This window comes from Bos grunniens, chromosome 4 (genome assembly GCF_055505025.1).
Source record: "Bos grunniens cultivar Pamir isolate PY7600 chromosome 4, Bosgru_T2T1.0, whole genome shotgun sequence".
Classification (NCBI taxonomy): domain Eukaryota; kingdom Metazoa; phylum Chordata; class Mammalia; order Artiodactyla; family Bovidae; genus Bos; species Bos grunniens.
The window spans coordinates 17,647,595-17,674,523 of NC_141168.1; the positions used below are offsets into that span (position 1 = coordinate 17,647,595).

The window sequence follows — 26,929 nt, forward strand, 5'->3', positions numbered from 1 at the left end:
CTGACCCAGGGTTTGAACCTGTGTCTCCTGCATTGGCAGGTAGATTCTTTACTGTTGAGCCACCTGGGAATCCCTATATATTTATATACTATTTAGCCATAAAAAGGAATGAAAATTTTGCCATTTGCAAGAACATGGATGGACTTAGAGGGTATTATGCTAAGTGAAGTTAAGTCAGACAGAGAAAGACAAATACTGTGTCTTTGTGAATAAAATAGAAAAGAAATGGATTCATAGAGAACAAACTAGTGTTTACAAGCAGAGAGAACCAAGGGTGGGGACAGTATAGATGTGAGAGATTAAGAGGCGCGAACTACTATATATAAAATAAATAAGCTACAAGGGTATATTGTATAACACAGGGAATATAGCTAGTATTTTATAACTATAAATGAAATATAACCTTCAAAAACTGTGAATCAGTAGGTTGTACACTTGAAACTTACATAATCATGTACATCAACTATCCTTCAGTAAGATAATAATTTTATAGAACTTAACTGTGTACTGTGGGACAGAGTTCGTTGATTTAGACACTGTTTTGTCCCTCTCCTCATTTTAAATACTGAAGAAATGCCTAGTTCAGGGGACTGTGTTGCTGTCCTTTTTTTCAGTACTCCAGTTTGTGCCTCAAAGTGTGGACACCGGCTTCTGCAACTTCACCCAGCGCATCGAGAAAGGCCTGATGATAGCTCTCTCAGAAGTGAGAAAACACCACCAGGGGAGGTATAACCTCACGGTGCAGGTGAGAACAGCCTTGAGTGCAGAACAAGATGCTTTATCTTTTAAAGAAGAACCCCTTTCTTAATGTTTAGTTTCAGACACACTTCACTCTTACTAATTCCCTCCAGCAGAGGAGATTCGGTTCTCATGGATTAGAGAGCATCTCTTTCCATGGCATTGAGCCCACAGAGTGTGAGTAGGCTAAGTATATTTGAAAGATTGCAGAGTGGTGCAATAACCAGGGAGCTCAGATATGGTGAGCTGAAGAGAGATGAGCCTACGTGGGAAATGTAAGAATGTTCTAAAAAAGAACAGTATCAACTTAAATATCCAATGAGGGGAATGCTTGAATACACTGGAGTTTCATTTTATGGAATACCATGAAATACAGTGCTTCACTGTATGAACAGAATATAGTGCTAATCAAAGAATAGGCTTTGTACTACATGGAAACAGCTGTTTTTACATTTCTTTGATGTTTATTCCTCCATATTCTTTGTTTTTTCTTTTTCAAATTCATGTTAAAAAGATCTTGGTGGTCCTGGATCCCCCATGCATATTTCTTACTTTTTCCATCTCTCTCTCTCTCTTTCATATTTATTTATGTAGTTTTGGCTGTGTCAGGTCTTGGTTGCAGCATGCGGGGTCTTTTGTTGTGGCATGCAGGCTCTTCATTGCAGTGTGAGGGCTTCCCTCTAGTTGTGGCACAGGCAGGCCCAGGAGTTGAGGCACACGGGCTTCATTGTCCTGTGACATGTGGGATCTTAGTTCCCCGACCAGGAATCAAACCCAAGTGCCCTGCATTGGAAGGTGGATTCTTAACCACTGGACCACCAGGGAAGTCCCTCTACCTGTTTTTGAAATTCCCTGCTTTTACAGATTTTTAAATCTTGTCCTCCTAGTTATTGATGTAGTCTTCAGCTGTGTCTTCAGTCTTCATTACGTTATTCATTTCCTCTATTGAATTTTCTTTTAGCTGTCATTTGTTTTTCATTGTTATTTGCTCTTTGTTTCATTGCAGGCTTCCTATAATAATGCAGGCTTGTCTTGAATGATGTTACAAGAGTCCCTTGGAAGTTTCTGAGGATGTTAATTAGAATTTTTAATCAGTTGTCTTCCATGTCCTAAGTTTTCTCTGCATTCTTTGCCATTGTTCTGTGTTTATCTTGGGTCTTCACTTTCATGCTATTAGTTTTCTGTAAACATCTGCTGACTGTTAGTGGTTGTCTTTAGGAATGAGGAAGAAGGTGGTTTTAGGACCTTGTTCACCTTTCCCCTTCAGCTGTAGAGTCTGTGTCTACATCAGCCCTCTCTCCTGATAGGAGAGTTCACTGGAGCCCTGGGTACCGGGCAGTATGTGGTCAGGGGCAGGCAACAGTCGTATGAGATGAGGAGGTTGTATCCTGGGGATGGGGTGTGTTGATGTATTTTTTATGGCAGAACAGTTCCTTCTTTCATGCTTTTTCCTTCTTTGTCTCTTATGTGCACTGTGGTTATTTTCATCCACCTTCCTGCTTAGAGGCTGCCCCACAACAGGTCTTGGGCCCTCTCAGACCAGGAGCTCATCTTCCTCAGGGAGCAGTTCTTCAGCTTCCTGGGGTGAACCTGGGGCTGCTAGCCCTTCCGACTTGGCCTGGGTGTGACATGGGAAGGGACAGGGGTGGGAGATATCTGAATCACCCAGTCTTTACCTAGTGACCCCACTGGCTGTCCTGCAGCCCACTTTGGTCTCAGTTCCTGCAGATCTCTGGGAGGAGGCCTCCTGGGGCCTCTGGAGGAGACCCTTCTCAGTCCACTGTGGTCTCTGCATGTGTGTGTTTTGGGGTCTTGGTTCCCTCTGTTCTGGTTTGTATCAACATGATTCCCACCCTGCCTCCAGCTTCCAGTAATATGACAGAATCTCTGGTTTTCTTCTTTTCTCGGTGTCTTTGTAGATTTATTCCCCTTTGTTCATCTTATTATTATTTCAGTGGGATTTGGGGTGGGAACGAAATGGGGAGAAACTATAAATACATGTATGTGTTCAGTTCTCTACTTAATGTAAAAAATGTTTTCAATAAACTGAAGGTTTAAAATTATTACAAAAGGGAACCTGGTTGTGAAGCCAATTATTCTTCCTTTAAAAATATTCTTAAAAAAAAATTTGGTGAGGGAAATTGTGAGAGAGAAATCATAGTCAGGCCTTGAGCTAGATGTTTTAATTTATCTTATTCCAATTGCTTTCTTTCAGATCTTGAATATCACTGTGGGATCTTCGAGGCTGGCTCCTCGCCGGGGCCCAGTGAACATCGTCTTTGCTGTCAGAGGCTCGCAGGGGTTTCTAAATGGATCTGAAGTGAGCGAGCTGCTCAGAAACCTGAGCGTGGTGGAGTTCAGTTTCTACCTGGGGTACCCGGTGCTGCAGATCGCTGAACGTGAGTGGTGCTCTCCCGGGGAATGTGGCTGCGAATGCTTGCGTTGGTGGACTTCTTCAAACAGAATAGCTAGAAGAAATCCAGAATGTAAATCAGATGAAACTGGAGCTTCTCAAATCACGCGGGGGTGGGCCTCCAGAGCCCTCCTCTGCCCCGAGGCTTGCTTTGTTATTCTCTTCAGAGAGCCAAGGGTGCTATCCAGGATTATACCAGTCCTGGAAGAGGTGAAACCAGAGGGACCGAGTAACAAATCTGTGGTTACCAGGGCTGAAGGATGTGAAGAAAGCGGCTTGGAGTAGGGGGAGGGGGTAGTGATGAGAGTGTCTTGTATATTATGGTGGTGGTTATACACCTCTATGCACTTGTCAAAACCCATAAAACTATTAGGTTGGTGCAAAAGTAATTGCGGTTTTGCATTGTTGAACTTTGCCATTTGATATCGGAATACCTTCTTAAATAAATTTGGTTATGTTGTACATCGTTTTAATGCCCATTTCTCACTTTATGTTTTTTTTGCTAGTGACTTGTTACTGGCTGTGTATTTTATATTTATTTTAGACTATGGAAATGATGTTAAACAAAAAGCAAATTCGAGTGATTTCCTTATTTGAGTTCAAAATGGGTTGTAAAGCAGAGACAACTCGCAACATCAACAAAGCATTTGGCCAAAGAACTGTTAATGAATGTACAGAGCAGTGGTGGTTCAAGAAGTTTTGCAAAGGAGAGGAAAGCCTTGAAGATGAGGAACATAGTTCGGAAGTTGACAATGGCCAGTTGAGAGCCATCAACAAATCTGATCCTTTTCCAACTACACAAGAAGTTGCTGAAGAACTCAGCATCAACGATTTTATAGTCATTTAGTATTTGAAGCAAATTGGAAAGGTGGAAAAACTCGATAAGTGGGTGCCTTGTGAGCTGACTGAAAATTTTTAAAAAATTGTCATCTGAAGTGTCCTCTTATTCTAGACAACAACAGTGAACCATTTCTCAATCAGATTGTGTCGTGGGATGAAAAGTGGATTTTATACGACAACCAGCAATGACTAGCTCAGCAGTTGGACCAAGAAGAAGCTCCAAAGTACTTCCCAAAGCCAGACTTGAACCAAAAAAGGTCATTGTCACTGTTTGGTGGTCTGCTGGTGGTCTGATCCACTACAGCTTTCTGAATCCTGGCGAAACCATTCCATCTGAGAAGTATGCTCAGCAAATTGATGAGATACCCTGAAAACTGCAACACCTGCAGCCAGCATTGGTCAACAGAAAGGGCCCAGTTCTTTTCCACAACAACACCTGACCACATGTCACACAACCAATGTTTTAAAAGTTGAATGAATTGGGCTATGAAGTTTTGCCTCATCTGCCATGTTCACCTCACCTCTTGCCAACCGACTACCATTTCTTCAAGCATCCTGACAACTTTCTGCAGAGAAAATGCTTCCACCACTAGCAGGACGCAGAAAATGCTTTCCAAGAGTTCATCAGATCCTGAAGCATGGGTTTTCACACTACAGGAATAAACAAACATTTCTCATTGGCAAAGATGTATTGATTGTAATGATTCCTATTTTGATTAATAAAGATGTGTTTGAGCCTAGTTATAATGAATTAAAAATCATGGTCCAAAACCGCAATTATGCTTGCACCAACCTAAGTGAAGTGAAGTCGCTCAGTTGTGTCCGACTCTTTGTGACCCCATGGACTGTAGCCTACCAGGCTCCTCTGTCCATGGGATTTTCCAGGCAATAGTCCTGGACTGGCAGGGGATCTTCCCAACCCAGGGATCGAACCCGGGTCTCCTGCATTGTAGACAGACGCTTTACCGTCTGAGCCACCAGGGAAGTCCTAAATATACAGCACCAACCTACATATGCAGCAAAAAGACCAAGGTTTACTGTGTGTACATTTAAGAAGAAAAAAGAAACAGAAATGAAAACCACCAAAACCTTCCTTCCTGGTGGAAACAGTTCAGTTCACGGTACAAAGGGAGTGGAGTCAGGATAGGGGAAATATTTACCTCAAAAAAACAGTAGATTCCAGAGTTGAAGTTAAGGGGAAAGAAAGATATCAAATTCTTTTTCAGAATGGAACAGCCAAATGGCTTAATGATTATTACTGTGTTTTGTGTGTTAGTCACTCATTTGTGTCGACTCTTTGCAACCCCATGGACTGTAGCCTGCAAGGCTCCTCTGTCCATGGGATTGTCTAGGCAAGAGTACTGGAGTGGGTAGCCATGCTGTCCTCCCGGAGATTTCCCGACCCAGGGATCGAACCCAGGTCTTCCGCATTGCAGGCATATTCCTTAGCATTTGAGCTACCTGGGAATCACCTGGGAAACCCTTATCGTATTTTAGTGTAGTGTTAATTAAATGAAAAAGAATAACTTGTAAAATGCAGAAGTAGACAGGGATGAAATTGTTATTTACGAATAGCAGCTTTCAGTGATATATTGTGCAGGTATGGATGAACTAATAGGTATGCCAGACATTGGGTCACTTTACCCTGGCTGAGTCACTGCTGGGAATTTCCAGGGCTCTGAGGAACACGGAGTGAAAGCTGGTTGCTTTGAAACTGTGACATTTCAAGGGGAGCTTATGGGTGAGCTCTGTGAAACAGTGTCCCATGATGTCGCCCTTTCTTTCCTTTTCTTCCTCTTTCTCCTAGAGGCTGATGTGCTCAGGACCCTGTCACTGTCTCTGCCTTCACCCCAGCCTGGCACTCTAGCCTTGCGCCCACAGACAGAGCTGATTAGTGAAGGAGAGATGGCATATTGTGACTTTATCCCTCGCTCCCTAGAACACTCACCTTTCTGACTGTTGCAAACTTTTTTTTTTAACAGATCTTTCTCCTTTTCTAACTCTTTCCTTCTTATAGCCTTCCAGTACCCGCAGCTCAACTTATCTCAGCTGTTGAAGTCCTCCTGGGTAAGAACAGGTATGTTTAACTTACATAATGTTTTGAGAAACTGTAAGAGGAAGAAGCCTGTGCTGGTATATTGAGAGGGACACTGCCTTTCCTGTTTCTGAATCCTAAATTCAGGGCAACATGTACCTTAGATTCTTGGCAAAAGAATGAATGAGAAAAGGGATTCAGATTTGACCACGAGAATATGTCCCACTGAGTTATGGCACAGAAAGGATTGGCTTTCTTTAAAATTCATATGTCAAGTCCAGGACAAAGTCTAACAGAAATTGACAATCTTCTGACCAGAACAGGACAAGGTTCCAAAGCAAGGCTCTCTTCTTTTCCCCTAAAAGCCTCATATGTCTGGTTTGATAAGGACAAATAAGGTAACTTGGTGAGCAGTTAAGAAGCATGTTTTAAAGTCTTGTGGGCCTGGATCAGATATTCATAGCCGTGGAATTGCAAATAAAGGCTTTCTAACTTGGGACACAAAAGAGTAAAAGATGCCCAGCCTATGACAGTGTGGGAGCAGCCTGGTACCTCACTGGTCATGGAGGAAGCTTGCAAAGTGGGGATCATCACTATGGACAGGTTCCTGGACCCTGAAAGTTCTCGTTGCTCATGTACAGCATGATGTCTGATAAAGGTCCCACCTCTTTGCATGGTACAGTGGCCTTATTTTTGAAATAATTTTCCTAGTGGTTAAGTGACTTGCATGTGGTCCTATTTCAAAGGGGATGTGAGCCAGTTTTGGCTGAAAAACTCACTTTTTTCTTCTATACCATGCTGAGAAGCCGTTGTCTGTTTAGATAATCCAGATGTCTGAAGACAGGCCTCCTTATCTCAAGTCAGTTAATGAGTCTGAATCTCAAGATAGAATATGAGTTCAGACCATTTACAGAAATTTTGAATCAGTGCAGACAAAGCATTTGATCTTGTGTAGGAGCTCTTAGCTCCAAAGCCCCTGCATTGCTGAACTCCTGGAACTTCTGGCTACCAGTCTTTGTGAACTTTAGAGATAAGACCCATGACCTACCCTCCCTGAGGCTCTCTCACACCCCGTTCGTCTTCCCTCTTTCCCCCTTTAATGTCTCCTTCCTAGGGATTGGCATTTTATAGTAAGCCCGTGTTAATTTCCTTTATACACACTCTTTCCTCTCCACTGTTAACTTGTTTGGGGGCCTGTGTGTGTTTCACCTTAAATGTAGTCCTCCTGGGTGTTGTTGAGAAGCAACTCCAGAATGAAGTGTTTCAAGCTGAGATGGAGCGCAAGCTGGCCCAGCTGCTCAGTGAAGTTTCCACCAGAAGGCGGATGTGGAGAAGGGCCACCATCACTGCTGGGAACAACATGGTGCAGGTAAGAAGGCCAGAGGAGGAGGGAGGGGAAGGAGAGAGCAGCCATCTAAAAATGGGCCATGTTTTCACGCAAATGGAAAATGCCAGGAGAAAAGTGTTGATAAATAGACTGATTGCTCTCTTAAGCAGCAGTGAATGTGTCAGGATTTCGGTTCCGCTAGAGTCTGGACAGATATTTCCCGAGTCCTTAATAAGTGGTCAGTGCAGCAAATGGCCTTGTGGGGACCACAGCAAAAGAATGTATAAGTGGATTGCCATTGGATGACCTGATTTTATGGAATGGTACACATTATTGATAGCATCGTAGAGATAAATCATTCAGCTGTGAGAGACCTTGAGAGATGGGAAAGAGGAAAACGTACTGTCCTCTATTCCAGCACTCTGTCTTCCTCACCTCCCGCCAGCCCTGATTGTCTCTTGTTACCCAAGTTGTCTTCACTACATAAACTGGTAGAAAGGTTGCAATGACAGATCCATTTGAATTGAAAAGTGACCCATTTAAAAATGCACATACTCAGAGTTGGGGGTTGAGGCTGTAATTAATTCCCATCTCGATATGAATTACGTTATTTTGGATTTTCGTCTTTACCAAATGCTGACTTTTAAAGCTAGGGAAATGGGAGATAGAGCTATGTCATTTCAGAGACAAGAAGCCAGGGTGAAACCCCAGCGTGCAGAGACATGGAGGCTGGTGGTTTAGAGGCTTTAGAGAGAAAGATATGAAGCTGACACTTGGGTGGGGAGCTGGCCATTTTGCTGAGAACTGGCATCACCATCATCCCTCAGCTCTTTTACCAAGTTTTCCCCTGTAAATGTTGCACTTTATTTTCCCTCCCAGAAAGGTGGTTGTTAGGTTTCTAAACTAGTTACTTTGCCAGATGCTATAGAATATGGAGAAATTAAAAAACTAAAAAAAAAAAAAAAAATGAGAGCAATATTAAACAAATAACTATAATACTAAGAATAAAAATGAACATAAAAAGCCTTACCTTATTTGGCAGCCTTGGCTTCTTAGACCTCAAGGTCTGGGTGGAGGTTAATTTATGCACATAAAATAGCTGTAGAGGACCATAAAATTCCATAATGATATGCTTTATTAGTTGTGTAAGTTCCCTAAGATAGAAATGTGGAATCTGTGAAAGTTAACCAAGTCATCCTGGGCTAATGGTGCCATCTAATAAATTGCTTAGAAAACATACCCTCCATGTCTTCCACTTTAGAGTGACCAAACATGGAGACGTAGGCAAGGATTTATGTACAACCAGGACTTTTCATCAAAACATAATGCTGTGGCTGATTCATGTTGATGTGTGGCAGAAACCAACGCAATATTATAAAGCAAATAAATAAATTTAATTAAAAAAAAAAAAGAAAAAAACATAATGTGTAAAGACCCTATTGTATAGCACATGGAACTCTCCTCAATGTTATGTGCCAGCCTGGATGGGAGGGGAGTTTGGGAGAGAATGGATTCATGTTTTATATGTATGGTTTAGTGCCTTTTCACCTGAAACTACCACCATGTTGTTAATCTGCTATACCTCAACACAAAGTATTTTTGGTGTTAAAATTAAAAAAAAAAACATAATGTGTAAAAGTGAAAATATTAAAACAAACTCAAAGTCCAGCAATTAGAGAATGGGCAAATAAACAGTAGTGAAATCTTTATGTTAGAATGTCCCATTATCATTTTTTTTTAATTAGTGAGGAAATATAGAAAAAAGCTCAAGTAAAAAGAGGCTACAAATGAATATATGCAATGTAATCCAAATATTAATGTACATATTATGAAAAAAGTGACAGGGGATATGCCAAAATATTTGCAATGATTTTCTTTGGTTGATTGAGTTTCAGGTGATTTTTGTTATATTCTTTATCCTTATTTTTCTTGTTCTTCAAAATTTCTCCAATGAGCATATAATTTGTATGGTTGAATATGTGATTTTAATCAGAAAATATTTTTTTAAAATAAAATAGAAAGTGTTGCCCCAAATGATGACTGTCACAGCCTGGTTTTATGGATTTCAGATATGAATCTGATAAGAAGTCATCTAGAAAGGATGTTGGGATTAGATTTTACAGACTGTTACTTTCAGATTAGAGAAGCATGTAGAATTTTTAATCAAGGTAGATGTCACTGGATATTTAGGTGTATGGTTTCTGCAAGAAGAAGCATTTCTAAAACTTATCCAAACTTTAAAATGGAATAAATAGGCACGTAGGTAGACAGGCAGGGGGATATAATCTATTGTGTTTCAGTAGCCCTTTGTAGTATTCCATCCTAAAGGCTAATGAAAATCAGCTACTACAGCACAGTTCTGGGGGAGGAAGTAGGTGGTTAGGGAGCAGAAGTGGTCAAGGAACTAGCCTAGAAACAGCAAATGAAGGGCTGAACAGGTGAGCCATTCTTAAGATGAGAGGTATAAAGAATAGGTTCTCCAGGGATGGGAGTTTGGACCTATGTTAAGGATCTTTATACATGATCTGGAAGTAGGCGTTCACAATGAAATCATGAAATAGCAGCCCAAAGTTTGCCAGAAGTTTCCAGTGGTGAAGAAAGAGGCCAACAGCCATGTCCAGAGCACAGGGCACTATTACAGTTCTGTATTGTGGCTAGAAAAGTAGCAGCTACGTTTTGCCAATGGCAAATGTAGAGACCAAACATTCAAATTATGTGTCTAAAATAGAGGGCTTGGGGTTACCGTTGATCATTCTCTCAGAATGTCAGTCCACTATTTTGCTGGAGTCTGAAGGGGCCATAAAGTTGTTGCATATTACTAAGAGAAATAGAAACAAAATAGAAAGCTATATTTATGCAAAACTGTGATATATCAAGTGTCCTAGATTCTGAAGTACTGATGTAACAGGACTTCCCTGTTAACGCCAGAGAGATACAAATTTGGGGACAAATCAAAGTATTGTTTGACCCAGCAGATAGTGAATTTATGAGATTTTTTCCAACTTGATTGTGAAGTAACTGACTTATACCATTGTGTGAATTTAAAGTGTACAGTATGATGATATGCTTTATGCACGTTGTTTACTTGGTAAGTCACATCCAACTATTTTGTGACCTCATGGACTGCAGGGGGCTCCTCTATCCATGGGATTTCTCAGGCAAGAATACTGGAGTGGGTTGCCATGTCCTTCTCCATTGATTTATATATACATTGTGAAACAGTTACTAATGTAAGATTAGTTAGCACATCCATGGCTCACATATTTTTGTGTGTGTGTGGTGAGAACTTTTAAGGTCTGTTCTCTTAGTAGCAAGTATGCAGTACAATATTATTAACTGTAGTCACCATGCTATACATTAGATCCCTAGAACTTGATGACTAGAAGTGTACCCTCTCTGACCACCATCACCCCATTTCTCTTCCCCTCCACACTTGCAATCACCAATCTACTCTTTCCATGAGTTTGACTTTTTTAGATTCCACAAGTGTGAGATAATACAGTATTTGTCAGACTTACTTCACTTAGCGTAATGCATTCAAGGTTCATCCCATATAGTTGCAAATGATGGGATTTTCTGCTTCTTTTGGATAAGTAATATTCCATTGTGTGTGTACATGCATGTGTGTGTATCATGTCCCATTTTCTTTATCCATTTGCCCATAGATGGACACTTAGGTTACTTCCATGTCCTGCCTGTTGAATATAGTGAACTTGGGGTGCAGATATCTTTTCAAAGACAGTGATTTCATTTACTTTGGATATGTACTCCAAAGTGGAGCTCCCGGATCATATACTGGTTCTAGTTTTAAATTTTTGAGGAACCTCCACACTATTTTCCATGGTGGCTATACAAACTTACATTCCCACCAGTAGTGCACAAAGGTTCCCTTTTCTCTACATCCTCACTAGCATTTATCTCCTATGCTTTTGATAAGTCATTCTAATAGATGTGAGGTGATATCTCACTGTGGTTTTGATTTGCATTTCCATGATAGTTAGTGATATTGAGTTCCTTTTCATGAACCCCTTGGCCATTTGTGTATCTTCGGAAAAATATCTATTCATATCCTATGCCCATTTGTTTCCAAGGGAGATACCAAGGGAACATTTCATGCAATGATGGGCACAATAAAGGACAGAAATGATATGGACCTAACAGAAGCAGAAGATATTAAGAAGACGTGGCAAGAATACACAGAACTATACAAAAAAGATCTTAATGACCCAGATAACCATGATAGTGTGATCACTTAACCTAGAGCTAGACATCCTGGAGTGTGAAGTCAAATGGGCCTTAGGAAGCATCACTATGAACAAAACTAGTGGAGGTGATGGGATTCCAGTGGAGCTATTTCAAATCCTGAAAGATGATGCTGTGAAAGTGCTGCATTCAATACACCAGCAAATTTGGAAGACTCAACAGTGGCTGAAAAACAGGACTGGAAAAGGTCAGTTTTCATTCCAGTCCCAAACAAAGGCAGTGCCAAAGAATGCTCAAATTATTTATTGCACAGTTGGACTCATCTCACACGCTGGTAAAGTAATGCTCAAAATTCTCCAAGCCAGTGAATTGTGAATTCACAACAGTATGTGAATTGTGAACTTCCAGATGTTCAAGCTGGATTTAGAAAAGGCAGAGGAACAAGAGATCAAATTGCCTACATCCGTTGGATCATCGCAAAAGCAAGAGAATTCCAGAAAAGTATCTACTTCTGCTTCATTGACTTTGCTAAACCCTTTGTGTGGATCACAGCAAATTATGGAAAATTCTTCAAGAGATGGGAATACAGACCACCTTATCTGCTTCCTGAGAAATCTATGCAGGTCAAAAAGCAACAGTTAGAACTGGACATGGAACAACAGACTGGTTCCAAATAGGGAAAGGAATATGTCAAGGCTGTATATTGTCACCTGGCTTATTTAACTTATATGTGAAGTACATCATGCAAAATGCCAGACTGGATGAAGCACAAGCTGGAGTTAAGATTGCTGGGAGAAATATCAGTAACCTCAGATATGGAGATAACAGCACCCTGATGGCAGAAAGCGAAGAGAAACTAAAGAGCCTCATGATGAAAGTGAAAGAGGAGAGTCAAAAAGCTGGCATAAAACTCAGCACTCAAAAAATTAAGATCATGGCATCCAGTCCTATCACTTCATGGCAAATAGATGGGGAAACAATGGAAACAGTGACAGACTTTATTTTCTTGGGCTCCAAAATCACTGCAGATGGTGACTGCAGCCATGAAATTAAAAGACACTTGCTCCTTGGAAGAAAAAATATGACCAACCTAGACAGCATATTATAAAGCAGAGACATTACTTTGCCAACAAAGGTCCATCTAGTCAAAGCTATGGTTTTTCCAGTGTTCATGTATGGATGTGAGAATTGGACCATAAAGAAAGCTGAGCACCAAAGAATTGATGCTTTAGAACTGTGGTGTTGGAGAAGACTCTTAAGAGTCCCTTGGACAGCAAGGAGGTCAAGCCAGTCAATCCTAGATGAAATCAAGCCTGAAATATTCAATGGAAAAACTGATGCTGAAGCTCTAATACTTTGGCCACCTGATGTGAAGAACTGACTCATTGGAAAAGACCCTGATGCTAGACAGTGTATTAAAAAGCAGAGACAACACTTTGCTGACAAAGGTCTGTGTAGTCAAAGCTATGTTTTTTTTTTTTTCCCAAAGAAAGCTGAGTGCCAAAGAATTTATGCTTTTGAACTATGGTGTTGGAGAAGATTCTTGAGTGCCTTGTACTGCAAGGAGATCAAACCATTCAATCCTAAAGGAAATCAGTCCTGAATATTCATTGGAAGGATTGATGCTGAAGCTGAAGCTCTAATACTTTGGCCACCTGATGTGAAGAACTAACTCACTGGAAAAGACCCTGATGCTGGGAAAGATTGAAGGCAGGAGGAGAAGAGGGCAACAGATGATGAGATAGTTGGATGGCATCTCTGACTTGATGGACATAAGTTTGAGCAAGCTCCAGGAGTTGGTGAGGGAAGCCTGGCTTGCTGCAGTCCATGGGGTCGCAAAGAGTCGGACACGACTGAGTGAACTGAACTGAACTGAACTGATGCTTGTTTGTTAATCAGGTTTTTTTTTTTTTTTGCTATTGAATTTTATCAGTTCCTTAATATATTTTGAATATTAACCCCTTATTGAATACATGATTTGCAAATATTTTATCCCATTTCATAGATTGCCTCTTCATTTTGTTGCTTATTTTGCTGTATAGAGGCTTTTTTGTTAACATGTAGTCCCATTTATTTATTTTTGCTTTGTTGCTTGTGCTTTGAATGTCTTATCCAAAAACCACTGCCAAGACCAATGACAGAACTTTTGTCATATGTTTTCATGTAGGAGTTTTGTGGTTTCAGGTGTTTCCATTTAGAGTTAATTTTTGTGTATAGATGGTGTCCAGTTTCAACGTTTTTGATGTGAATATCCAGTTTTCCCAACTCCGTTTATTGAAAAGACTTTCTTTTCCCCATTGAGTATTCTTGGCTTTTTTGTCACCAGGGTCTTTTGTGGTTCCATATGAATTTTAGGATTGTTGTTTTATTTCTGTAAAAATGCCATTGGAATTTTGGTAGGGACTGCATTAAATCTATAGATATCTTTGGATAGTATGGCCATTTTAACAGTATTCTTTTGATCCATGAATATGGGATATATTTCCATTTATTTGTGTATTCTTCGGTTTCTTTCTTCAGTGTCTTATAGATTTCAGTATACAGATCTTTACCTCCTTGGTTAAATTTATTCCTAAATAGTTGATTATTTTTGATGCTATTTTGAATGGGACTGTTTGTTTCTTTTTCAGGTATTTTGTTATTAGTGTATAGAAATACAACGGATTTTTGTATGTTTATTTTATATCTTGCAACTGTACTGAATTTAGTCATTCCACTAGGTTTTTTTTTTTTTTTTTTTTTGTAGAGTCTTTAGGGTTTTCTATATATAATATCATGTCACCTACAAAGACAGTTTTACTTCTTCCTTTTCAATTTGAGTGCCTTTTATTTATTTTTCTTGCCTGATTTTTCCAGCTAGGATCTCTAGTATTGTGTTGAACAGGGGTAGTGAGAGTGGAGAATCTCATCTTATTCCTGATCATAAAAGCAAAGCTTTCAACCTTTCACCATTGAGCACAGTGTTAGCTGTGGATTTGTCATATGTGATTTTTTCTATATAGAGATATGTTTCTTCTGTATTCAATTTGTTGAGAGTTTTTATCAAAAACAGATGTTGAGTTTTGTCAGATGCTTTTTTTTGTATCGGTTGATATGATTGTATGATTTATTGTTGAATTTGGTGCGCTAAGACTGTTAAAAGTCTTACATTTGTGTTTCTTAGAGATATTGGTCTGCAGTTTTCTTTTCTTGTAGTGTCTATACCTGGCTTTGGTATTAAGATAATGTTAGTCTTATACAATCAATTTGAGAATGCTTCCTCCTCTTTAATTTTTTGGAAAATTTTGAGGTTTGGCATTAATTTTGCTTTAAATATTTGATAGAATTCATCAGTGAAATCATCTAGTTCTGGGCTTTTTTTTTTTTTTTTTTTGGCTGGGAAGTTTGTGATTACTGATTTAATTTCCTTACTCATTGTTGGTCTGAATAGATTTTCTGTTTCATCATGGTCCTGTCTTGGTAGGTTGTATGTTTCTAGGAATTTACCCATGTCTTCTAGGTTGTCAAATCTATAGGCATATAATTGTTCACAGTAGTCTCTTTTGATCCGTTACGTTTCTGTGGTATCTAATGTAATGTCTTCTCTTTCACTTATAGTTTTTGAGTCCTGTCTCTTTTTATTGGTTCAGTTCAGTTCAATTCAGTCACTCAGTCGTGTCCAACTCTTTGTGATCCCTTGGACTGCAGCATGCCAGGCTTCCCTGTCCATCACCAACATACTGAAACTCACGTCTACCTTGAAACTTGTTTTATGGCCTAACATATGATGTGCACTAGAAAATGTTCCGTGTGTACTTGAGAAGAATGTATATTGTGTTGTATTAGATGGAATGTTCTATGTATGTTTGTTCGGTTCATTTGGTCTGCAGCATTGTTCAAATCTGCTGTTTATTGATTCTTGTCTGGATGATCTATCTCTTGTTGGGAGTGGGATATTAAAAAATTAATGAGATTTATTATTGCAAGAGCAGTGGTTCTCAACAGGGGATGATTTTGCCCCCCAGGGTACATTTGGCAATGTTTGGAAACATTTTTGGTTTTCGCAGCTGGTGAGGAAGGACATGGCTTTTGCTACCAGCCTTTAGTGAGTTGAGGGCAGAGATGCTGCTAAACATCCTATGATACTTGGGGTAGTCCCACATCAAAGAATTATCTGGATCAAAAATGGCAATGGTGCCAAGGTTGAGAAACTCTGCCCTAGAAGAACAGGGAGAAAATGCTAGTAGATTTGAGAAAGGATTGGCTAGAACCACTAATAGTTTCAGAGAACCAGGGGTGTTGGGAGGACAACAGCACTCTCCCGTGACCTGTTGGAGCTGGTTGATAGCAGTTCTAGACTGGACTTGGTGTATTCTATGTGCCCTCCTTGCTGTTTTATCTCAAAGAAGACTTTGAGCAAAACAAAGCACACTTGTTATTCTGCAGAGAGGAGCTTTCATTTTAACTGTTTTTCTTCTCTTCAAGAGAGCGTCTTGGGGATTCTGGGATCTGGAGTGGTGTAATGACCTTATTAGGATAGGAGGAATAAATCCTGGGTAACACAGTCAAGGTTGAGTGCTCCCAAGAAAGGGCATCTGGAAATGTGAGCTTCTAAAATGCTAATGGTTTCTGTTATCTTTCAGGTGGTAAATGTGTCAAGGCTCGAGGGAGATGACAATCCTGTGCAGCTCATCTACTTTGTGGAGGATCAAGATGGAGAGAGACTCAGTGCAGTCAAGTCTTCAGATCTGATTAACAAGATAGACATCCAGAGAGCAGCCATCATCTTGGGTTACCGAATTCAAGGCGCTGTTGCCCAACGTGAGTGCGTGAGGCTTGGCCTCTCATAGTCATCTGTGCTGAGCTGGGGTCAAAAGCCAGTCTTTCTCTGATGATAATCTCTGAATTTAAAGCTTTCTTATGTGTGCATAGTAGATTTATGTCTTATACCTTTATTATTAGGTGTCACTTATATAAGAGGCCAGTCATTAAAATTAATTTGCCAGGACCTTCTTTATTTCAGTTGCATGTAGTTGTAGCATTCACTGTTCATTTTCTTACCCAGCATTTTATATTCATAGTGTTGTAGTGAGTTTTAGTAGCTTAAGTTAACTTTAATATTTTTCCCTTCTTCCTGTACTAAAAAAAAATTTATCCTAGGTAAAATAATGTGTTTTCCCTGTATTTATTCCAAAATCTTATATGTCACGTTTTGAATGTTGGGGTGGGGACAGTGAGTCAAACAGGAAGCTGGGAGGTACCTTCTGAATTTATTGGCTTCCTCCTGGGTCTTATAACACAAAGAAGTCCTTGATCCTTACCCTTTTCAATCCTGTTTCTCTCCCACCCTGTCCTTAACACCACTCATAATTTAGGGGTGTTTTGATATCTCTTTATTATTGCTGGAAGAGTCTAGGCTCCTGCTGCCCCCCGCCTCCACTACGATGGCTATTCTCAATGCCTTTTTTCCCCCCACTCACAGATTTTGGTTATTTAAAAGTAAGAAAAGGAGAGACATGAAAGAGTATGTTTTTCTAAATATGACTTTCTGAATCAGACTACTATTTTAATGTGGGTGTTTTTCCTTTATATTTCTAGGAGCAATCCTCGTAAGAGCCGAGAGATATTTCCTCCCAACAGTAAAGGGATAACTAAATGTTTAGAAGGAATTTAGCATCAGAGTGTTGAAAATCTCCCCCCAAATTTCAGCGATGAAGGCAGTTCTTAAAAAATGACAGCTTTGAAATGATCCTCAATAATAGAATGTTCTTTGTAAAAAGAGCTGTCCTTGGAAACTAACAAAGATGAGGGCCAGTGGGCACACTTGCTCCATTTTATAGGTGATCATGGGAGAGTTGAAGCAATTAACCACTGGTGGTTTGTGTTTGTATATTTGAGAGATGATTATATATTGGTGTGTTCTGTTTCAAAGCAGCCAGAAAAAATAATGAAACACTTACTTGCATTTCTTCATAGATGGTATTTCTAACTGTTGGATGGGTGCCCCACTCCAGCTGAGCACTCACTTTTTTAGAAACGATGCATTGCAGTAGGCTCTGGGCACTTTTCAAGGCTACTTCCATCTGCTCTTGCACCTCTCTTTGGCTCATTTTTGTGCTGAAGACCACAGGGGTAGCAGTCCTGGGATTGGAAGCCTCAGCCAAGACTAGAGCCAGCCCCCAAAACAGCTGTGGACCCCGTGTCAGGCCCTCATTTTGATGAGTCACAGGGTTTTACTAGGTTAGAACTAAGAAGAGTCTCTAGTTGTCCCAGCTCCTCAGTTTGGTTGTGTAACTCCAGTATTGTCAGTTGTTTTCATGCAAAATAAACTACATGTACAAACTATATTCATGGAAAACTAAAAGATGCAAAATATTAACACCCTGTCACTTTCCCCATTTCCTGCAGTCTTTGCTTTGTAATTTGTGCTTCTTTCAGAGTGCACGTGCTTTAGAGGGCTTCCTCCCCTCCCTGGTCACTCAGGGGCCTAAATCCAGACTTAAACCAGCACTAAGCATCTTTTTTTATTGTTACATTTTCGAGTGAAAACATTCTGATCCCCTAGCATGTGTTAACCATTACAGGATATGAAAAAAGTATAAAACTTAGTCCCTGCCCAGGAAGACTGAGGTTGTGTTTGAACAGACAAAGCTTAGTCATGGCCATATTAATGAGCGAAGTGGTATTGTATATCAAGATGATACATTTATGTAATAACATGCATCATGAAACAATAGCACAGTACTGTTTATAAGACAAAGACATCCAAGGACAAAAGAACTTAGACAAGGGGATTCCACCATCGTCATGGAGAGGTTGTTGTGAAGTGACCATAATGGATGAGGGAGCTGGGCAGAGGGGAGGGGGTGTTTTGGTTTCCAGAGCCTGGTAATTGGAACCTGAGCTTTAAAAGGACCGAAAAGAGTTGAGCTTTTAAGAAGAGCTGAATCTTGCAAGAGGAGGAATACAAAATGAAGAGCATGAGGGCCCAGTGCTGGGGGGCTGGGTTAGGGGGAGGAGCCCGTGAAGGAAGTTGAGGAGGACAGAGTAATGGCAGCATGATCGTGCAAGGCCGTGGAAGATGGAGGCGGGCGGGGGGGCGGTGGGAGGTAGAGGGGCGGAGGGTGGAGGATTCAGAATGTTAGTTGAGGGGACTTCCTTGACAGCCCAGTGGTTAAGACTTTACTTTCCAGTGCAGAGAGTGTGAGTTTGATCCCTGGTTGGGGACCTAAGATCCCACATGCCAACAAGCCAAAACATAGAACAGAAGCAATATTGTAACAAATTCAATAAAGACTTTAAAGATGATCCACATTAAAAAAAATCTTAAATATTTTAATGTAATTGTAAAATTGACAACTGTCCCTTAAGTAAAGCAGTTTCAATGCAAAGTCCTATTTCAAGGGCTTAGAGAGAGACCCAGATGAAGACAGTGCTCACAGACCCCTTCCTGGGATTTCTGATTTTTGGTGAGGATTAGAAATCTTCCTGCAGTGAGAATTTAGGGAGGGACCTGGTAGAATAAGCTGGACATCAGGAGAATAAACTGGATATCAGGAGACCTGGAATCAACCTCACTTGGCTGTTGAATTTTCCTTTAGACGTGTCACGTATGTCACTGTGGTCCTTGCTGTGTTGTAGCTGGAACATCCTGGGTTGTTTACTGCGTCCCGTTTTTTGTCTTCAGGGGGTCATCATCCCTCCCCAGTTGTCTTGAGCTGAAATGACGTGGGAGGGTTTCTGCTAGTAGAGGGGGCGTTCACTGCCCAGTAAAGGAGTGCAGAGGACTCACTGGGAGACCTTGCTTTCTCGTGTGCAGCTGTGGACAGGGTGAAGAGGCCGTCCCCCGAGGCCCAGAGCAGCAACCTCTGGGTCATCGTGGGCGTGGTCGTGCCGGTGCTGGTGGTGCTGGTGATCGTCATCATCCTGTACTGGAAGCTCTGCCGCACGGACAAGCTGGACTTTCAGCCCGACACCGTGGCCAGCGTTCAGCAGCGTCAGAAGGTAAGGGGCGGCCCCCCCACCCCCACGTTCGTATGAGCGTCTTGTGGGCCGGGATGGGGCGAGCTCAGATTCCTGGTATTGAAGGACAGGGAGAGGAGCTGGTCAGGAAATCTGGCCCTAGTGGTGGTGTCCCTTTACTTCCATGCTTGTTTGCTGAGACCCAGGTCTTCTGTAGTGTTCAATACCTGCCCAAAGAAGCTGTGTAAAGGCTCAGCAATGCTGTGGGCTCTGAGTTCCACTGTAATTTTATTTTTGAGATATTCAGTTACAAAATCATATCCATTCTGTGCATGAATTCTGATCTATTTTAACCCTGGACACATTCAGAGAACAAGAACCAAGGAAGCTTTTCTTTGATCTACAGCCCTGCCGGGCGGCTCCTTTATTTTCTGTCTACCTTATTGCAAGCTTACTTACCCACCTTGATCAACAGCACTTAATCATTTATGTGCCTTTTTCATTTTGACTTTATATATGCGTGTGTGTGTGTATGTACATAATGAGTCTTTATTTGACAATCTTCAAAAAAAATTTGGAGTACTAGTCAACCAGAAGGAATTCTGTGTGGTCTTTCTTGTTAACAACACACAAAATGCATCAGCTGCAGTTTCCAGATTGGGATACTTTAGGGAAGAACAAAACAACCTCAGTACAAAATTTTCTATTTTTTTTTTCCATATCCCCCCTACCCAGCCCTACTCTGCAGTCTTTTAGAGTTAATTAACTTACACCTGATTTGCCAGCAGTTTCTTTCTTTCTTTATTAGCAGCTCCTTTTCCATGTCTTTCCAAGGCATTCCTTGGAAATTTATAATAGCAGATTTTAGTTTTTATAATAGCAGTTCCCTTCTCATGCTTATGTTTCAACAGTGTCTGCAGTATTTGTCACATATAAGTTTCAGAGCAAAGACACAGCATCTTGGTCAGTATCTGGCTCCTCCGGTGAAGCATGAACATGCCAAGTAAGAGAAGAGCTGGTTAGGTGCAAACCCTGAGCTCAGCACACCTGTAGCCTCACCCAGGGCATGAGAAGTGGTGGTTGCTGGCTCTGATAACATGTATCCATTATGGGTCACACATTTAGAGGACTCAATGGACTCTAAGAGTTTGGTGAGAAAAAGCAAGCAAGAGGCAGAGGAACAGGAAATAAAGGATCACCCTATTAGCCTTCTAATTTTACTCTGATTTTCTGGGTATAAAAAATCCTGTATATAATAAACCTAGACCTGATGGATGAAAAAAGTGAAGGTGAAAGTCACGTCCAGCTCTTTGCAACCCCATGGACTATACAGTCCAGGCCAGAATACTGGAGTGGGTAGTCTTTCCCTTTTCCAGGGGATCTTCCCAACGCAGGGATCAAACCCAGGTCTCCTGCATTGTAGGTGGATTCTTTACCTGCTGAGCCACCAGGGAAGCCCAAATTAATTCAGCACTATTTAAAGCCATTTTGGGGGTTGTTTCTTTGGCCACACTGTGCAGCATATGGGATCTTAATTCCCAGACCAGGGATTGAACCCACATTCCCTGCATCGAAAGTGTGGAGTCTTAATCACTAGACCATCAGGGAAGTTCTGATGGATGAAAAAAGTATTTAAAATTCATTTTGCTTGTAAAAGTAAATGAAGAGCATTCTTCTTATGATTTAACTAAGAAATGCAAACTCTTGATTAAATTGCAAGCTTATGGTTATCCAGCATTTTGGAAGCAGTTTATACATTAAGGTTATATTTATTACCCATCTTCATTTATTATTGACATAGTCTGCTAAGGTTATTTTGTTGTCAGACTGGTGAATAGCATGGAAAAAACCTGGGGGGTAGAGTCCTTGATGATTCATCATGTAACTTTTACCATGATGACATCAGCAATTGGTTTGGAAATGTTTCGGGCTCTGGTGAAAGAGCACTGTTACAGAGAGATTTCGCAGTGTGGATGGTTCTGTATTTGGGTCTGTACTGTGCTGTGCTTCCTCACATAAACACTCCTGTGGAAACCCATCCATTGTCTCTCACTTCAGTAAACTGTCAAGAGAACTACATCCCTGAAGTTCACAACAGACTGTTCCAAAATATTCTAACCACTGATGCTGCTATACCTCAAATAAGCAGTTTCCAATAGAACTTTGCGCCTTTGGAGTTGTATTCTTCTGCAGGTGCTGCATGGATTGGCGTATTCACTTTTACAGCATCTTTTCAGGAAGGGTTTTTTGTACCAAGGATTCCCCAAGAGAACAGGTGTCCTTGACTTGGTTAGGAGCATAGCAGGGTCTTTGTTTTGCTGGCATAAGAGCCCGTCATTTGGATCTTGTCATGTTTTTTTAATAAGAAAATGATGATATCCATTTAGTTCAAAAACAAGCATCTCTGCTTCATAAGTGTTTCTTCTAAGATTATCTGACAATAGTAAAGTGCCTCTAGCCTATTCTTCAGGGCACTTTGCAAAGATGCTGTCTTCCCCGTGACTCAAAAGAGCAGAGGCTCTTTTTCCTTCTTGTGTGGCTCTGTTTTCTCTCTCTGCTCTGCTCACCCCGCCCCCTGATGCTGCTTCACTGCTATTCTCTGAAATCTTTTAGCAAATCCCAGAGCTGCAAACATCTGGAAACAATAAATCTGCTGACCCCAAATCCACACCCCTTTCTTCTTGTAACCAGAAGGAAACCTCTTCCTATTGTCTGGGAGTAGATTAGTTTTGAAATATGATAAGAGAGAGAAGCCATTCAGTCCTATTTTGAGGCAGAGTCTTTTAAAATTTTGAATGATAAAAAAACAAAAACCCTAATGCATGTCTTTCTTTTTATCTGTATTCTCTTTAATCTGTAGCCCAAAGGCATCACTTTTTACTGCTACCAGTAAAATTATAGCTTGGACCCGCCTCGCCCTGTTGAGGTTCTATTTAAAGACATGAACGCCATTGGCTTAGATGTTGCCTGCTTGGTGAAAACTTGTTCCCTCTGATGGGGACAGTCCATACCCCATGGTTGGCCTGGGACCTGGTTCCTGGCTCATGGGCACCGTGGGCAGCTGGATGGGGCTGCCTCAGACGCCACGTGTTCATTCACCAAATGCCGAGCCTTTGCTCTCAGCCAAGCAAGGTCGGGCTGGGTGACAAGCACAGATAACATGTGGTCCCAGCCTTCAAGGGGCTTCCCTTGTAGCTCAGTCGGTAAAGAATCTACCTGCAACGCAGGAGACCTGGGTTCGATTCCTGGGTCAGGAAGATCCCCTGAAGAAGGAAATGGCAATCCACTCCAGTATCCTTGCCTGGAAAATTCCATGGACAGAGGAGCCTGGCAGGGTACAGTCCACGGGGTTGCAAGAGTTGGACACGACTTAGCGACTAAACCACCTAAACCATCCTGCCTTCGAGGGCTTTCGTGAGGGAGGAAGTGGCTCAAAGCTGACACACAGCAGCGTGTCTGTCCAGGGCTCTGTGGCAGCTCAGATAAGGGGCTGAAGCTTGGAGGTTGAGGAGGGGAAGCCAGAAGAAGTGGGCCCAGGCGGTGGGGTAGGGCAGGTGTGGACGGCAGGAAGGATGGGGCGAAGGTGAATGGAACGAAGGGCACAGCCAACACCGAGGTGACAAGTGTAGGCAGGAGCCAGGCTTGGAGGGTTTATGGGACATGTCAAGGGGTGGAGGTGATGCTGTCAGCTTGAGGGAGCACTGAGGGGTTCTCAGCGGGGAGAGTAGCTTGGACATATTGATTTGTTTTTATTTTTAAATTTAGTTGCATTGGGTCTTTTGGTGTGTGCGTGGGCTCTTTGTTGTGGCTCCCAGGCTTTCTCTAGTTCCAGGGGGGCTTCTCCTGTTGTGGTACCCAGGCTCTAGAGCTCATGGGGTCAGTAGTTACAGTGCTGCATGGGCTTAGTCACCCCGAGCATAGGGGATCTTAGTTCCCTGACCAAGGATCGAACCCATGTCCCCTGCATTGGAAGGCAGATTCTTAACCATGGGGCCTCCAGGGAATCCCCTGGACACACTGATGTTTGAAACAGTCCCTAAAGAGGGCAGTGTGATCAGCGGGTTGAAGTGAAGCGGGAAGAGTTTCTTCCATCTGAACAGAGTTCATCTCATCCTTTCTCTGCAAGGATCATGCTAACACCTAAAGTGTTGGTGGTTCCAGGGTGCCCTTGGTCAGCTGACCAGGACTTGCTGGGGCCTGGGGGTGGGAGGATCTTGGAGAGCTGCTTGCCCACATCCTAGACCTTGGGATGAGCTACGGCCCCACACTGGGCTGCAGTGGAGACCTGGAGTGGCAGAAGGCTTGCCTTGTCTTCACCTCTTCAATGGAAACAGCACGGTGACCGTGGTGGCTTTTCACTGACCACATCTATCCAATAGCAAGCGCTGAAACAATGGCGCTCTCTTGGAGGTGGTGCGTTTTTGTTCAGCCACTTTGGGGATCAGCTCTGCTGTTTCCCTTGTCATCTCAACTGCTCCTTCCTAAGGGGGCTCAGGCTAACCCGAGTCCTGGGGCCTTCACTCTGCGTTGTTCCATCTGGGTCGTATTATATTTATGGCTCACACATTTTAAAATTCATCTGGCGTCTCTCCTGTTACTTGGCTGACCTGCCGTACCAGCCCACCCCAACTTGTCAGCAACGTATTCCAATGAGACACAGACAGTGGGGTTGTCCCCTCTGTGATACATTAAAGAAGGAACAAAAGAGCTGTCTTTCCTTAGAAAAACTGGGTCCTAATAGGAATATTGAAAGTGCTCATGAATCTTGGCTCTTTTATAAAATGCCAATTGATGCTTATTTCTGCATGTGAAGGCTGGAAGCACAAAACACCAGACTTAACGCTATAGATTTTTTTAAAACATGGAAAAACTAGAAAAAGTGTTCTGGGAAACAGGGATGAAACAAAGGGAGTTAATAGTTCCATAAGTGAGGGGAACAGTGTTTTCTCTAATTTTTTCCTTCTGTGTGGAGATGGCCTTTGTTTCGTGTATAAGCACAGACTGGTTGCCAAATTTCTATTGTCATAGGAGGAGGCGACTCACCCAGCCTGAGAGAAGTCAGGGATCTAATGAATGTATTTAAAGATGCTAGTTGGAATGAACCAAAGCCAACAGGACTTCAAGGCTGTAACAGATGTATATTTCATTTATGATGTCTGCAGTATCATATATGATGATACCCTTTTCTTGGTTCCCCACAAAATTCAGTAAGTTTGGTGACCTTTTTAAAATTTGTTCAGTCATCAGATATTTATTGGGGGTCTACCATGGGTCACGTTGCTGAATTAAAACATTTTGTATCTAAATTTATATCTATAGCTTTACCTGGTCTCTGAGAACTCTCAACTGACTATTTATATCAACTGCTTGATCTTTCATCGACCAACAGCAAAAATATTGCTGTCAGTCTCATTTGTACGGTGCCTTGGCATGTATGAAGCATTTTGACGTTGTCGGGGAGGAAGGAATTTTCTAGGTTCTCCTGGCCGGTCTACAAATTAAATTGACCTGAGACAGATTGACAGGAGGAAATCACAGAAAGGTTCAATAGCACGGGTTCATTGGAGAGACCCACGTATGGACATGAATAATGCACCACAATGGCCAAAGTGCTCACTTTAAATACACCAGCAGCTGAAGATGAGAGAGGGTGTCAGAGGCAGTCAGTTGGGACTGTAGAGGGGAGGAAGGCAGTTCACAGGGAGACGGAAAAGCAAAGGTTTGGTAAATAAGTGCTTGCTGAGTCTTGCAGAGACAGGGGCCCAGAGAGGAAAGGTGATAATCTCTTTCTGGAATAGGTCCTCTGTCTGTATTTTTTAGGCAGTTAGATGGGAGTGAATATCAGAGTTTTTCCTGAGTCTTTTGGGCCTTGCTTGTTTTCATCTTGCAATAATGCACCTGCCAAAGAGACATTGTTGTTCAGTCGCTCAGTAGTGTCCGACGCTTTGTGACACACACCCCCACCCCCACCTCCATGGACTGCAGCACGCCAGGCTTCCCTGTCTTCACCATCTCCTGGAGCTTGCTCACACTCATGTCCATTGAGTTGATGATGCCATCCATCTTGTCCTTTATTGCCCACTTCTCCTCCTGCCCTCATTCTTTCCTAACATCAGGGTCTTTTTCAGTAAGTCAACTCTTCGCATCAGGTGGCCAAAGTATTGGAGCTTCAGCATCAGTCCTTCCAATGAATATTCAGGATTGATTTCCTTCAGGATTGACTGGTTGGATCTCCTTGCTGTCCCAGGGACTCTCAAGAGACATTTGGGGTAGCAAATTTTGTTTCCCTATGATGTATATATATGTTTCTTTTTTTCTTGCCAAGGTTTTCATCTTTATTTTTTTTTTTAAGTTTTTAAAAAAACTTATTTTTAATTAGAGGATAATTGCTTTACAGTGTTGTGTTGTTTTACAACAATGTGAATCAGCTGTAAGTGTAACTATAGCTACTCCCTCTTGAGCCTCCCACCTACCTCTCTAGGTCATCACAGAGCACTGAGCTGAGCTTCCTGTACTATATAGCTGCTTCCCACTTACGTATGTTTCTTATATAAACCTAAGAGTATATCGGAGAAGGCAATGGCACCCCACTCCAGTATTCTTGCCTGGAAAATCCCATGGGCAGAGGAGCCTGGTGGGCTGCAGTCCATGGGCTCGCTAAGAGTCGGACATGACTGAGCGACTTGACTTTCACTTCTCACTTTCATGCATTGGAGAAGGAAATGGCAACCCACTCCAGTGTTCTTGCCTGGAGAATCCCAGGGACGGGGGAGCCTAGTGGGCTGCCGTCTATGGGGTCACACAGAGTTGGACACAACTGAAGCGACTTAGCAGCAGCAGCAAGAGTATATCAGGGCAGGCATTTAGTTCCTAGACCTGGCTACACAGACTGTACCAAGGAGGCGATGCGGTCTATATTTTTTCCCATATTCACTTTAGAGACCTTTGGTTAGAGGAGGCAATCTGTGGCTCTTCCTTCAATTTTGATAAAAGCAAATCATCTAACTTTCAAAAGAGGAGATTTTGATGGTTATGATTAGATGACTATTGATTATATCTGTTACTCTGTCATTTAGAGGAAACTTATGGAACTAAAATGAGGTGTAGCTGGGGTAAAAGCAGCCCCATGGATGAGAGATGTGCCTCTCCTGTAAAGCAGGAGAAGGATTCTTGAGAAAGGAGGAACCAGAAGATTATCTACAGAGGTTGTCTGTTTGGAGTTTGATTGCTTTAAAAGGAACACATGCCCCCAGGAAGGTGTGTGCGTGTATGCACGTTCAGTTGTGCCTGACTCTTTGCGACCCCATGGACCGTAGCCCGCCAGACTCCTCTGTCCACGCAATTTTCCAGGCAGGAATATTGGAGCGTGTTGCCATTTCCCCCTCCAGGGGATCTTCCCTACCCAGGGAGTGAACCTGTCTCCTGCGTCTCC

At 41.9% G+C, this 26,929-nt stretch overlaps 1 protein-coding gene across 1 annotated transcript in view; it reads left to right on the forward strand.

Annotated features, from left to right (window-relative positions):
* The window catches only part of KIAA1549 (KIAA1549 ortholog), a 124,519-nt gene that overhangs the window by 52,045 nt on the left and 45,545 nt on the right, over positions 1-26,929 (forward strand). The window contains exons 5-10 of the mRNA XM_086395344.1: positions 615-745; positions 2,954-3,137; positions 6,009-6,068; positions 7,247-7,395; positions 16,179-16,356; positions 19,355-19,539. Of these exons, the coding sequence (XP_086251470.1) occupies positions 615-745; positions 2,954-3,137; positions 6,009-6,068; positions 7,247-7,395; positions 16,179-16,356; positions 19,355-19,539 (887 nt within the window). The remainder of the gene's footprint in view (positions 1-614; positions 746-2,953; positions 3,138-6,008; positions 6,069-7,246; positions 7,396-16,178; positions 16,357-19,354; positions 19,540-26,929) is intronic.